The 15,029-nt window shown below is 43.7% G+C and overlaps 1 protein-coding gene across 5 annotated transcripts in view; it reads left to right on the top strand.

Moving 5' to 3' along the window:
* Positions 1 to 15,029, top strand: part of LRBA (LPS responsive beige-like anchor protein) — a 565,586-nt gene that overhangs the window by 390,206 nt on the left and 160,351 nt on the right. For all 5 annotated transcript variants that reach the window (XM_039542019.1, XM_039542017.1, XM_039542018.1 and 2 more), the window contains 2 exons: positions 13,345 to 13,485; positions 14,723 to 14,842. In XM_039542019.1, the coding sequence (XP_039397953.1) occupies positions 13,345 to 13,485; positions 14,723 to 14,842 (261 nt within the window). The remainder of the gene's footprint in view (positions 1 to 13,344; positions 13,486 to 14,722; positions 14,843 to 15,029) is intronic.

The raw sequence follows: 15,029 nt of genomic DNA, 5'->3' as shown, positions 1-15,029 counted from the left end.
ATTTAGCTATCACTAAACGTAAGGTTATTTTGCTGTTTTGAGCTAGAGGTTATTAGTCAGTTATCAATTTCAGACTTATTAAGCGTCTGTATTTTTGCATAATTAAAAACACTTTTATGTGGACACTTTCAAGCTTTTTAACCTTGGGACAACCCTTAGAGCATTTTTATTAGTGGATAGTTTTACCTGGCTAAACAACACATGTTAGCTTTTAAGTAAAAATCTCAATTAATATTAGTTTACATACACAATGTGGCCGAATGATAATAATGTCACTGATTTGTAAACCGTTACATTTACCTTTTTATTTAGTTGGTCCAGGATAATTTACTTATTTTGCCTTTGCCATTTGAGTTGCTTTTTATGTTCTCAGTGGGTCATATTGTGCCATAATTGGTGAAACAAATTTCCCCATTGATTTGAAAAGCAAGTTTTGCTTAAATATTGATGGCATAATATGGTCCAATGCATTTTGAGGACTATCTAGGGTCACTTCAAACATGTATTTGTAAGAGATACAAAGCTCATTGAAAGAATCATATTGATAGATCTAAAACTCAGTGGCTTTGGTATTTTTTAGATTATATTACATTTAATTTTAGAATATGTTGAGATAACAGTGCTATGCCATTTTATCCATATGCAGTACATGGAAAAATATCCAAAGAGACTGGATTTGAGAAAAATGCTGATCTCAGTCTGTTGGTTATTCTTGTCAGTTAGATAGGAACTGATGAGAAATAGTTGTCTGCACCCTAAATGGTGCATACGAGTTTTAAATGAGCCCACTGGAGGCCATTTATCTGTGTCTCTTCACCAGGGTAAAATAAAAAATGTTTGAGTGAAAAATTAATTTGCATCTCAAAGTAACAGCAAGTTGGATGTAGAGGAATATCCTTGACTGGCTTTTATGTCTGGGCATACACACATACTTGCATATACAGGAAGATCCTGTGTGGTTTCAGTGACCATTTATGTGATATAGTATTTTTTTCTCCATTCTCTTTGTGAACTGTTTTAGTATGGTGAGCTTTGAGATATATATATATATATATAGTAGATGATACTTAATTATTCTCACTTGCATATGAAACCTGTTTATATTTTGGAAATGATCAGCTGTACTTAATGTTTAACTGTTACCTTCAAGAATTACTTTCATTATTGTCTGTCAGACACACATACCCTGTTTGTTGGACTGCAATGCTAGATACCAGATAATTCTTTGAGATACCTTTATTCAAAACCATCTGTTATACCTGTGATCATGTGCATAATGGTATGCCTTTGTCACAGGGGAAGAAGTTTAAGTAGATGGAATGTGAACAAATGTCAAATGGATACTCACTTGATTGGTGTCAGATGTTAAAGGTACATCTCCAGTGATTGGCAAAGGAGGCAGCACAATTACAAGAGAGCCACACTTTCAGATAAAATAATTTGAGTACACTCACTTGTTATGCTAATCATGGGACAATTCCAACAGAGAATCCTAGAGTTATTCAAACCCAACATCCCTACTAGCTCCCTAACAGATGATAGAACTAATAATGCTATTAAGCACTGCCAGCCTGCTCTAGGGCTTAAAATATAAATTGGGAGTATTCACAGCCACTGTGAATCAGACTGTATAGAATAATGTTAAGAACTAAATAGGAAATCACTGCTGATAAAATTAGTGGATGACCAAGATTGGCAGAATGGTAAATAAGGATGAAAACAGGGTAGTCAGAGACTAGTTTGGAGTGATTGGTAAGCTGGCCCATTCAAACAAAATGCATTTGGCTGTATTAAAACACAACGTTTTACATGCAGGGGTAAGGAATGTAGGCCATACCTACAGAATGGGGGTACTGTGTCTTGGAATGTAGTGGCTCTGAAAAGGATTTAGGAGTTATAGGGGACAAGCAATTCAAGATGAGCTTCCAGTGTGATGCTGTGACAAAAAGGGCTAATGCAATCCTTCAGTGTGTAAATAGGGGAATAGTGAATAGGAATAGAGGTGATCTTACCTGTGTATACCACATTGGTGAGGCAAATACTAGAATACTGTGCACAGTTCTGGCATCTACATTTAAAAAAAGATGTTGAAAAATTAGGATGAATGCAGAAAAGAACCACAAAAGTGACTCAAGGGCTAGAGAACGTGCCTTACAGTGAGAGACTTAAAGTGCTCAATCTGTTTAGTTTATGAAAAAGAAGACTGAGAGGTGACTTGATCACAGTGTATAAATACCATAATGGGAGAAAATATTGGGTACTAAAGGGCTCTTTAATTTAACAGAGAAAGGCATAACAAGAACCGAACCAATGGCTGGAAGCTGAAGCCTGTCAAGTTCAAATGGGAAACGAGGCACACATTTTTAACAGGGAGGATGATTAACCACTGGAACAAACTACCAAGGGAAGTGTGAATTCTCCATCTCTTGATGCAGATCGAGGAAAGTGATTATTCCCCTCTATTCGGCACTGGGGAGGCCACATCTGGAGTATTGCATCCAGTTTTGGGGCCCCCCACTACAGAAAGGATATGGACAAATTGGAGAGAGTCCAGCCAAGGGCATAAAATTGATTAGGAGGCTGGGGCACATGACTTACGAGGAGAGGCTGAGGGAACTGGGCTTGTTTAGTCCGGAGAAGAGAAGAGTGAGCGGGGATTTGATAGCAGCCTTCAACTACCTGAAGGGGGATTCCAAAGAGGATGGAGCTCGGCTGTTGTCAGTGGTGGCAGATGACAGAACAAGGAGCAATGGTCTCAAGTTGCAGTGGGGAAAGACTAGGTTGGATATTAGGAAACACTAGGAGGGTGGTGAAGCACTGGAATGGGTAGGTGGTGAAATCTCCATCCTTAGAGGTTTTTAAGGCCCGTCTTGACAAAGCCCTGGCTGGGATGATTTAGTTGGTGTTGGTCCTGCTTTGAGCAGGCGGTTGGACTAGACAACCTCCTGAGGTCTCTTCCAACCATAATCCTCTATGATTCTATGATGTCTTCAAATCAAGACTGGATACTTTTCCTGAAGATTTGCGTTTGATCAAACACAAGTTATTGAAAAATCTCAATAATGAAAACCAGATAAGTGGTCTTGAAAATAAACCCTAGGAAGAACAAAGATCATACTTAGCAAATATGCTGAGAAGCATAACTCAACAGAAGAAACAATTAGATTTACAAAACTTCAGACAGTGGGTAAGATCAGGCAGAAAAAGATGAAAAAATCAAAAGGAGAAGCAAGTTCAGGATCAGATTTTATTTTTTTCAATAATGCTGTTTAATTTTTTATTACTGTATATATATTATTACTGCCAAAGTATTTCTAGCCTAAGTATGTAACTTTAAAAGAAACATATGTTCTTCTTAGAGTGATTGCTCCTATGCATTCCAGTTAGGTGTGCGCGCCGTGCGTGCACGGCTCTACGGAAGATTTTTACCCTAGCAACTCCGGCGGGCCGGCTGGGCGCCCCCTGGAGTGGCGCCGCTATAGCGCAGGATATATACCCCAGCCGGCCTGTCCGCTCCTCAGTTCCTTTTTTCCGCCCGTGACAGCCGTTGGAACAGTGGAGCACAGCTTAGCTGACCTCCACTTTCCTAGCTACTCGTAGTTTTCTCTCGTTCTGTTTATAGTTGTAGTTAACCCTGTTTGTTTGTAGAATAGTATAGTGTATTTATTTTACAGGGGTTCGGGGTTTATCTCCTTCCCCTCACCCGGTGCTGGGTCCGATGCCCGGTCCACAGGGTTTCCTAATGCTCGGCCGGCCACAAGCCGCTGCCGACAAGAGATCTTCTCCTAAGTGCCTCGAGGGATCTTACCTCACAGATAAGTGCCGCATTTGTGAGGCCTTTAATCCGTGAACAAAGGGGAGCGGGGCTTTCGTTTTAAACAGCTCCTGAGGGAGGCAGCTTTTGCTCCTCTGCTCTCGGCGCCGAGCGCTAGTTAGTTTTCAAGGCGCGCTCCCTCGGCACCGGATCGCCGGTACCGCCAAGGCCTCCTGGCACGACCGTCGCTGGCTCCGACGTACCCTCGGCATGGATCCCTTTCCTGGAGGATGAAGAGGCACAGTATCCTTGCTGCGTCCGAGCCGCCTGCTCCGCAGCCGAGCGCGATGCTCAGTCGGATCGCCCGGCACCGATGTCTGCCGCGGTGCCGACAGTATCCACACCGTTAACTCCGGCCAGGCAAGAGCCGTCGAGGCCGGTGCTGGAAAGCTCCCTGGTACGGACCGTGGTCGAGCTCGCTAGGAAGCTGCGTCCGAGCCACCTGCTCCGCAGCCGAGCGCTATGTTCAGTGGGATCGCCCGGCACCGATGTCTGCCGCGGCACCGTCAATATCCGCACCATTAACTCCGGCCAGGCAAGAGCCGTCGAGTCCGGTGCCGGAAAGCTCCCCGGTACGGACCGTGGTCGAGCTCGCTCTGAAGCTGCGTCCGAGCCGCCTGCTCCGCAGCCGAGCGCTAGGCTCCGTCGGATCGCCTGGCACCGATGTCTGCCGCGGCACCGACAATGCCTGCACCATTAACTCCGGCCAGGCAAAAGCCGTCGAGTCCGGTGCTGGAACACTCCCCGGTACGGACCATGGTCGAGCTCGCTATGAAGCTGCATCCGTCATGCGAACTATGGTCGAGCTCACTATTCCCTCCACGCCGGAGACAGTGTCCACGGCGAGGGAGCTGATTGCACCGACAGCATCTGCGCTGCCTCAACCCCCGGCACCGCCGGTGTCGGTTACATAGTCGATGGGCAAGCCTGCCTTGATCAGACCACCCTACGTCGGCACCGCAGAGCGGCACCGTTCAGGGTCGCGGTCCCGCGGATGTTCTCGGTCCCGTCACCGATCTCGGTCTCGACGCCGCTCACAGTCTTGGCACCGTTCTCCATGTTGGTACCAGTAGTACTCGCGGCACCGGTCAGCATCCCATTCGCTGGTCCGGGACACTCAGCACTGATCCCGCTCCCGGCACCGACCCAGACACCGGGACGCCCGTAGCCACTCCTGATCATCGAGCCTCGGTCGACCGCCCAGCGCAGCTTCGGTGGCAGGTCCCAGACCAGTACCGATCCCCGGTGCCACATCGAGTGACGTCAGTTACAGACGGAGACTCTACCAAGAGCTTTCAGCTCCTCCAGGGCCACCCAGCCACGCATCAGTGTCGTCCCGTGCGGACACTTCATATGCATAGCACTATGTTTTCCGATGTGCCCTCCAGAGTCTTCCAGGAGACCTATCAGTGGTCATTCTGGACGCCTTGGGTGTACTACCACGCCAGAGGCGTACCGGTGATCCCATCTCGCTCCGTTCCCTCGGAGCTCGGGGTGCCAGAGGTGACAATTAGTCGTCCCCGTCCGACCGGTACAGAGCAACCCCCGGTTCGGCACCGGGCTCCCAGATCCCACCGGATCAGGAGGTCGTCCAGGAGCTCGAGCCCACACGGGACCCGCTTGTCCCTGGCCTTCTTCTTCCTCCTCCCCAGATGAGACGGGGGCATGAACATACCCCTCCGGCCCTCCTCTAATTGAAATGCGACCAGCCCCTAATTCCAAAGAGGCTGGGCATGTGGTCTTACGGGGCCGTAAGATGTACCCAGAGGGGGCCCTGCAACTTCGTGTAGCGAACCAGCAAGCCCCGCTTATCCGCTACTGTGGGTGGCGGTGGGCAAATTTACAGAGTCGGTTCTTCGGAACTCCCGTCAAGAGTTCGATGCCCTCCTGCAGCAAAGGACAGAGCTGGAGAGAGCTTCCCTCCAGGCCTCGTTGGACGCAGCTGACTCCGCTGCCATGACTCTGGCCTCGGGTATTGCCACGCGGCGCGTTTCATGGCTCCTGTTGTCGAGCCTTCCCTCGCAGCTGCGGCACGCTATACAGGACTTGCCCTTCAATGGCACAGGCCTGTTCTCTGAAAACACTGGCCCTAGGCTGCAGAACCTAAAGGGCAGCAGGGTCACTTTGCTCTCTCTCTCTTGGCGTGCACACGCCAGTGATTCAGCGCCAACGTTTCCGTCCCCAACCTCCGCTCTTACCCTGCGCCTTGACAAAGTCAGGACTTGGCCAGCGGGCGTGGCTTACACGGTCGTGGCCATCAATCCGCACCCCAAAGGAGCCGAAATTAGGGTCCTTCTGACCACCAATGGGGCAAAAGCCTACCCATCCTCGCCCCTCCTAAGGACCCCTCTCTCGAGCGATTCCTCTGGCAAGAGGCGCGGACGCTCCTCTTCATCGGAGCTATACAGGAGGTACCTAAGGGTGAAACCTATCCCCTAGGCGAAGGGAGGTCTCAGACCTATCCTAGGCCTGCGGGAACTCAACAAGTTGCGATGCAGATGAGTTCCGCATGGTACCCAGGGCGACCGTCATCCCATCCTGGGATCCCGGAGACTGGTACGCCGCCCTCGTTATGAAGGGCGCGTGTTTTCACGTCGCCATTTCTCTTCCACAGAGAAGGTACCCTCGGTTTGGGGCCTACCATCATTATTCCCAGTATACGGCCCTCCCGTTTGGCCTCTATACAGCCCAGGGGTATTCAAAGTGCATGGCTGTAGTCGCCGCCTTTCTTCGCCACCGTCGGATACACGTTCTCCGTATCTAGACGAGTGGCTCATTCGAAGAACCACCGGGCCCAAAGTACCAGTCATGTGGGCATCGACACGAACCTATTCCTGTGTCTAGGCCTGATGATCAATATTAAAATCCACTCTGATTCCCATACAGGGATGGGAATTCATTGGGGCCGTCCTGGTCTCCAGAGCCTGCTTACCTCAGCCTTGGTTTCAGGCGAGGGTAACAATTGTACAAGGTCTATGGACCTTTCCGCCAACTTGGGCTCGTACTTGCCTAGGTTTCCTGAGTCACATGGCTGTCTGCACGTTTGCAACCGAACATGCCAGGCTTCGCCTCTGTTCACTTCGATCATGGCTCACCTGGGTGTGCCACCCGGGCAGAGACGGCATGCTCGTGGTCGTCTCGTTCCCCCCGAGCAGCCTAGGCTCCCTCGACCGGGAGTCAGCGTCTTCCCTGGGGTATCCAGGGATGCTGTTTCATTCACCCCTCGGGGTCCCTCATGACAGACAGCCCATCTCTCGGCTGGGTGCGCACCTGGCGTAGTTTCGCACTCACGGCCTTCGGTCAGCGCAAGTGCTGGCCTTACACATCAATGTCCGAGAGCTGAGAGCAGTCTGCCTTGTGTACCAGGCGATTCAGCTGATGGATCGTCTCAGCAGATCCTTCCTGTCTCACAAGTGGTAGTTTCCTCCCGTCTCTATCTATTCTGTTTTCCAGAAGTGGGTCTTTCCCCGCATAGCCCTCCTCGCTCTCGCGAGAACGGAAAGAGAGCCAATTCTCCTCGTTCAAAGGCCTCTCCCCAAGCTCGGTCTTGGAGGATTTTCCTGAGGCCGTGGACCAGCCATCTGCCGTACGCTTTCCACTGTCCCCGCTGGTTCACAAGGTCCTGCTAAAACTCCGCAGGGACAGAGCGCCCCTGATCGTGATCGCTCCAGTGTAACCTGGGCAGCACTGGCACACCATGTTGCTACTCCTGTCGGTAGCAACCCTCTTGGCACAGACCCCATGACGTGGGATCACGGCAACCTTCACCACCCGGTCTTGTAATCCCTGCACCTCACAGCAGGACTCCTGCGTGGCTAAACCGATCCGAGTTACGTTGTTCTGCCTCGGTTCTACAGGATTCTCCGGGGTGGTAGAAAATCTTCCATTCGGTTAAAGTATCTGGCCAAGCGGAAGCGTTTCTCCTGCTGCTCCGAAACGCGCCATGTTTCCCCCGCCGAGGTCCTGCTCCATTCCATCTGGTTCCTCAGGGCTTGGAGCGTTTATACCTCCCCCCCAGTGGGGCCCCGCCATAAACCTGGCTCTTCAATCTGGTTCTAACCAGCTTTATGACTGCCCTATTCGAGCCAATGTCAACATGCTCATTGGTATACCTGTCCTGCATGACAGTTTTCCTGTAGCCTTTCCTGCGGCCAGACGAGTCTCCGAGCTTCAGACTCTCTCACTAGGCCCAAGGTATGCTGTATTCCTCAGGGACAAGGGCAGTTATTACCACGTCCGACCTGCCTCCCTGAGGACGGGTCGGCCTTTTATATCTACCAGGATATCTTCCTTCCGGTCTTCTTTCCGAAGCCACTCTCTTTGCAAGGAGACTAACGGTGGCCCTCCTTCGACATCCGTCGGGCGTCCGCAATCTATATCTAGCGGACAGAGCCCTCTCGTAACGCCCCCAAAACCTTCATCATACCGGCATACCGGACGAAGGGCATACCTGTCTCCTCCTAGAGGATTTCATCTTCAATGACGTTGTGCATCCGCACCCCCTCTGTTTTGGCCCATGTTCCATAGAGCCACCTTGCTGCACATTCCGCCAGGGCTCACGCTTCTCAGCTGCCTTCCTGGCTCGCATACCCTTTCGGGGGATGTGTTGTACACCTACCTGGTCCTCGGTCCACACCTTTGCCTCATTGGTCCAAGAGTCCGGAGCTGATGCAGCCTTTGGCTTAGCGGTTGCGTTCTGCAACATCTAACTCCGACCCCACCGCCTACGTAAGGCTTGGGAATCACCTAACTGGAATGCATAGGAGCAATCACTCGAAGAAGAAAAGACGGTTACTCACCGTAGTAACTGTTGTTCTTCGAGATGTGTTGCTCCTATCCATTCCAGACCCGCCCTCCTTCCCCACTGTCGGAGTAGCCGGCAAAAAGGAACTGAGGAGCGGACAGGCCGGCTGGGGTATATATCCTGCGCTATAGCGGCGCCACTCCAGGGGGCGCCCAGCCGGCCCGCCGGAGTTGCTAGGGTAAAAATCTTCCGTAGAGCCGTGCATGCGCGGTGCGCACACCTAACTGGAATGGATAGGAGCAACACATCTCGAAGAACAACAGTTACTACGGTGAGTAACCGTCTTTTGTTGTGCTTACTGTCTTCATTTTTTTTCCTGCCGCTTCAATTCAGTTACAACTTTGGTAGCTTATATCCTGAGAAACACTACACTTAGAGGCTAAAACATCCTAGCCATTATAGCAGGAGCACGTTGTGGGTCAGAGGTTTGAATGGGTGGAGACAATGATGCTTTAGTAGCGGGGGATGCCATAAGGAAGGGCCATCATTATTTAATGCCCATCACCTATGACAAGTTCTGTGGCGGGTCTGTCTGGGGCCAAACAGGTCTGCAAAGCAGAAATGAGTCTTTTCCTTTCAAGAATTATCCTTTGTTATATTTTTGAGTATGTTGATAAAGTTATGGCCCTTTCTGTCTCCGTTGTCCTTGCCCCCCTGCCATTCATGATGTTTCATGCCATTTTGCAAACTCAGAATAAGTGTGAAATGGGAGAGAGGCTCAAACTGACCAGTAAGAACATAGGCCAAATATTCTTAGAAAAAAGCTTATTCATTAGAAGTTGTGTAATCTGTAGGAGTGATTCTAAAATCTTCAATAAGGAAAATGAAAACCTAATAGGTTATGACATTGAGTACGCCCATGGAACCAATGTAGGAATTAACAAACAAGTAAGCAGTGACTGAAAATTTATTTATGAAAATCAGATGCTCAGATTAAGAAAAACAGGAAGACAAGAAAATGTTCTTCAGAATACTCTTAAGGAAAACAGGAGTTACAAGACTTCAAGGACACAGTTGTAATGGGGTGACAAATGTTTAGCTTCAAGGACAATGATAGTACTTAGAGACAGAGAAAGCATTATGAGAAGACCAAAAAGTTTTCCAGCTGGTACTACAGAAATGTATTACAAGAAATAAAATCTTCACAGCCATCCAGAATATATAAAATGAGACAGATAGTTCTTGTTAGAGGGTTCTGACATAACAGATGGAGTCATCAAGAGCAGAAATAAGTGAAAAAGATAGTTTCAACATGAATAACAGGTAGTCAACCAAATAATAGAAGAACTAGAAAAACTATTAATGGAATAGATCAGAAAAAAGCTCCAGTTCAGAGGGCCAGCAAGGGGGTGCACCTGATGTATGCTTATGTGATAGACACTGTGAAGTGTCTTATATTTGTCTAGACAAGAGAAATGTACAAATGGCATTCTGACAATGGGCTTTGACTCTGAGACAGGGCTTCTGTACCTGAAAATGCAGGCAAGATGTGCAACTGCTCTCGTAAGTACAGCATGTAAAGCAGTAAAATCAACAGAAGATTCATAACTAATGAATACAGCAACTCACCATAGTGCCAAGGCATATTTTAAATTAGCAAAACCACCAAATTTCAGCACATTGTAATAGATTGTTTTTCAACTGTCCAAATCTGCTTTAGTCTGTTTTAAAGGAAGGAAATTTAAAGTGGTCCAAAGACTGGGATTTGCTATAGTCAATTCTAGACCAAAAAGTATGTTTAAAAAAATACTGCTACACCAAGAACACTTTAAAAGTTTAATATTCCTGGAAAGATTGGAATCTCCATGTTCCCTCATCTGGAGCTTTTGTATGTACCTTTGGCTGAGCACAAGATCGTTAGCTCTTTTAAAATAAGCAAAAACAAAAACAAACGTACCATATTTTTGCTTCTCTTCATACATTAATAGGAGTATCTGATCATTTAATCTACAGACTAAGATCTACTTCTTCCATTCCATCCACTGCAGCAACAAAGAATGGAATTACTGAGGATGAAGGCTATAGCTTTCAGTTTGTCATTTTTCTCCGATTTGTAGCTGGAAGGAAACCATGTTGGCTAGTGAGCAACTCTGCTCCCATATTTCTATAAATACATTTACATAGCTTTGTGTGGATTACCTCTTTTTGCCATCAGGAAGAAGAATCAGCCCTCATCCCCAACCTCAATAGTTAAGTTACCTATTAATTTCCAAATATATGCATTACTAAGAAATTTGGATTAACATTTTTAATCAAATTCAGCTTTGGGAAGGATTTTTGAATAGCCGCTATACAATGATTTCCAGTATGGCTCAAGCTTAGTTAACGGTTTACAGCACTTTATAGCATTGTTGAATCACCTCGTCTGCTAAATCAGTTGTCAGAAAAATATGGGCCAGCATGGTAGAATGTATTAGACCAATACATTGTCTCCATTTTATTATGAAGCTGCTGAGGAAGCTGTGATATACAGCACTGTCATTACAGATCTATTGTTAGAGGGGTTCCACAGTGTTTTGTGCACTGCCATTAATTTATAGCAGTAAACAATATGTAGCTCTCCGACTGCAGCAAAGCAGAATCTTTTAATGAGGTGGATGTTATTACCACAATAAATCAGTGCATTCGTGTAATGTATAATTCAATGTGTGTATTCCCACTGTAACTTCTCTGAGTAAGCTGATAGTGTATCATTGTCAGTGCACAGCTCTGTGGTTTGTTGGGGTTTTTTGTTTGTTTTTTTTCCTCCTAAGCTTTCTGTCGTTTGGGGACTTTTTTTTATTTGCTTGAAAATAAATGTGGCATGTCTTGATGGTTGTCCTGTTGCAGGCTTAAGAAACCAACTGTAACAATAATAGTGAGAATCAATACTGTGGATTTTAGCTGTATGGATCTCTGCATGATACCATTTTTTCAAAAGAGAATGAAATCAATCCTAATTGGTTTTAGCTTTATATTCAAGGAATGTAATTCTATAACTATTGATTTGGTGTATACTCATTTGCAGGGTAATAAAAATAGGAGCAATTTAAGTGAATACTTAAAATGCTACAGTACTATACAGATACAGCTCTGATTCTATTTTTAATTCATACAGTTTTTTTTTTTACAAACGATCTTATTTCTCCTTTTTTCCCCTCCAGCATAGCTGAGTCTTTAGGGAAAATCTGTACAGATGGAGATTCCAAAATGATTCTGTAACAAAAAAGATAGTTCTTGGAGTCAGTTTCATTCTTCCCTGGAATACATTTGCTAAATCAGATAAAATCCTTTTCTACCGCAATCACTCCTTTAAAAGGGTTACATTTCAAATTAGTGAACTGCAAAAATGGTAATCAATCTAAGATGTTTTCTTTATCCAATTGCAAAGTGAAAACTGCTTTAAGTAAGATTAGATCTTAAATCCTTGTTTGATCTGTTATCTAGAAGAGAAACTACTTGCAGTTGATATAGTGTATCAGATGCCATCTGCAAGTAAACATACTTTGATAGTAGTAATCAGATAATACAAATATTTCCAAAATTATAAATACAGCAATGGACATTCTTTTTTTTTACTTAGATTATAAATTATTTTTTACATATGACCAAAGGAAACCTCTGTTTTCATTGACTCAGAGATGGATTATTGATTGTCACTTTTGCCTAGAAGCTTTACCTTGAATGTTTGTCTCATCTTGTATGTATTGTTAAGTATATCTGTTAATTTTATTTTAGTAAGATGATAAATGTGAAAATATTTTTTCTGGAGGTGTATTCTTTAGTTATAACAAGGCACTTCTATAATCTGTTTATATGTGCATCATTTAATTTAATGGTATAAGAAAACATTATTCTATATCAATTATAGAAATGTATCAAATATCTCCCATATGTACCAAAATATTTCAGACCTCTTAAAGTATTATACATATGAAACTATTAAAAGACCACTGAATCCTGATATAGGAATAATCCCATTGAAGAAACAGATGGCATGTATACCAAAACTTTGTATTTTGCATTAATTAAATCCCAGTTTAGCAATGTTTATAAAAATGTGATAAGTCTTTTTGGTAATTTTGCATATTTAATTAACTTAGTTTGATTTTTGGTATCAATACTTTCTGATATAATTTGTCTGATTCACTAAGTTCTCTCATTCTTTCTTATTTTCCTGCATTAAAATGCAGACATATCTTATTCTTCAGGTATAATTTATCTTGGGATTGGTTATCATTTAAAAAAAAAACAAAATAAAACAGCACCAACAGCAAGCAACCAAACAAAAATTCAAACACTAGTACTAATATCAACATTCCAGCTACGCTGTTGACATTCCCTCTCACTGTTGGTCAGCCTGACACCTTTCCTAAAACATCAAGGTCCAAACCCATGTTTTTAACTGTTGCTCACAACTCATTCAACAGTCTACAAAACATCACACAGCTAGGACCCACTTCATGTAATACTTTCTGCTGTGAAATGCTTGCTTAGTGATGGTCAGTGTTCAATTGAAATTAGACTGTACTGGTGGAATGTAACAGCTTCTTCCATCACCTGTGTATATATGTTATCCAAGTTTGAGATCCACATCTGTCTTCACCCATATACCCTCTCTGTCTGCTTTTGAAAAAACAAACAGGAAAAAAAAACACCTAGACAACATATTTGCATGCATGCTAATAATTCTCTTTGCAAAAACACTGAAAACTGGTTATGATTATGATTGTCTCCTTTGTTTTAGCCTATTGGTGCTCTAAACCCAAAGAGAGCAGCATTCTTCGCAGAGCGATATGAATCGTGGGAAGATGATCAGGTTCCAAAGTTTCACTATGGCACTCATTACTCAACTGCAAGTTTTGCACTCACTTGGTTGTTGAGAATTGTAAGTACAGTCGTTAAAAATACATTTACTTTTAAATAATAATGAAAGCAACAGATAATCAGAAACCATGAGCAAATTATAACCCAACAGAACATAAGGCAACTGAGATTTTCAAGTAATTGATTATCAGCAACTTGTTTCAGTTTCCAAGGATAAAATCTGTTCCAAACTCTGAACATTGTGTTTTAATTTTTATGGAGTAGCCTTCTCAAATCAATATAAAAGCTCTTTTTCCTTAAAAATAGGATTTTCAAGTAGACCTCATTGTATTGCATTAAATAGGCTTAACTTCTCTTCCTCAGATGATTTTTTCATTGGAGCATACTCTGAAAAATTGTAAATTCTTATTAATGTATTTGATTTTCATCCCTAAAGGTTAAAATGAGATGTCTTAATATGCTCATAAGATTGTACATTGTCATATTTGTTTTAAATTATGTTGCAATATATATGCAGGTAACATTGCGGATGCAACGTATTGATAATATATTGGTTAAACATTGCATGTTTCTGTAAAATTGAAAGGTGATTTATCTTCTAGAAAGTAAATTTCTTTGGGAAAGCATTAGCAGCACATCATTAATTAAAGCTTGTTAGAATGGTACAAGCATACATAAATCCTTGAAGTAATTTATAGTGCTTAGCTAATTTCAAGCAATTACCCACTAATATGTGCTTAAATGTTCTTTAACTAAGAGGAGGCTTTTAAATCTTTCAAACATTTTTCTTTTCTAAATCATAAATTAAGCCATAACAATGGTAAAGTTACATTAAGTATTAAAATATTTATTTGCATTAATAGATAAACTTGAACAAAAGAAAAAATCTTAGCTGATTAAGCTATGCAATTATTTTTGGGAACACCTTTATTTAAAAATAAACAAAAAAACCCGCACAAACCCTTAGATTAAAAAATATTCAGCTTTTTCTTCTTAATGTGTTTAAAAGCAATTCATGTCACAACTGATCTGTAAATATTTCCCTTCCATTTTTACAAGCTTTTATTTGTCTTAATTTACAGTGAGCACAGCAGAGTAGAATTAAGGGTTATTCATAAACAAAAACAGCTATGCCTCAATTATTCATCAGGTGGGTACCGGAAATATCCTGTCCCAATTAACCACTGATGCACCAGGAAATGAGAGAGAGTAACCATAAACTTTGGACATGGCAGGTGCCATTTTTATCCCATTTCTTTAAAAAAGTATCACTTCTTTTTTTTTTTTTTCTTTAATAGGAGCCCTTTACAACATTTTTCCTACATGTACAAGGTGGGAAATTTGACCATGCAGATAGAACTTTTTCATCAATTTCAAGAGCATGGCGCAACAGCCAGCGTGACACTTCTGATATAAAGGTAAAATACTGTTTTTAGCTTTTGTGAAAGCTGTTAACACATACTGCACTGTATTATATATTATAAGAGCAAACTTGAAGAAGCGCTCTGTATAGCTTAAAAGCTTGTGTGTCACAGCAACAGGAAGTTGGTCCAATAAAATAATTTACCTCACCCACCTTGTCTCTCTGATCTTCTGGGACCACCA

This window comes from Mauremys reevesii, linkage group 5, assembly GCF_016161935.1.
Source record: "Mauremys reevesii isolate NIE-2019 linkage group 5, ASM1616193v1, whole genome shotgun sequence".
Lineage (NCBI taxonomy): Eukaryota > Metazoa > Chordata > Testudines > Geoemydidae > Mauremys > Mauremys reevesii.
Note: the sequence above shows the minus strand (reverse complement) of the source record. Positions and strands in the feature narration are given on the sequence as shown.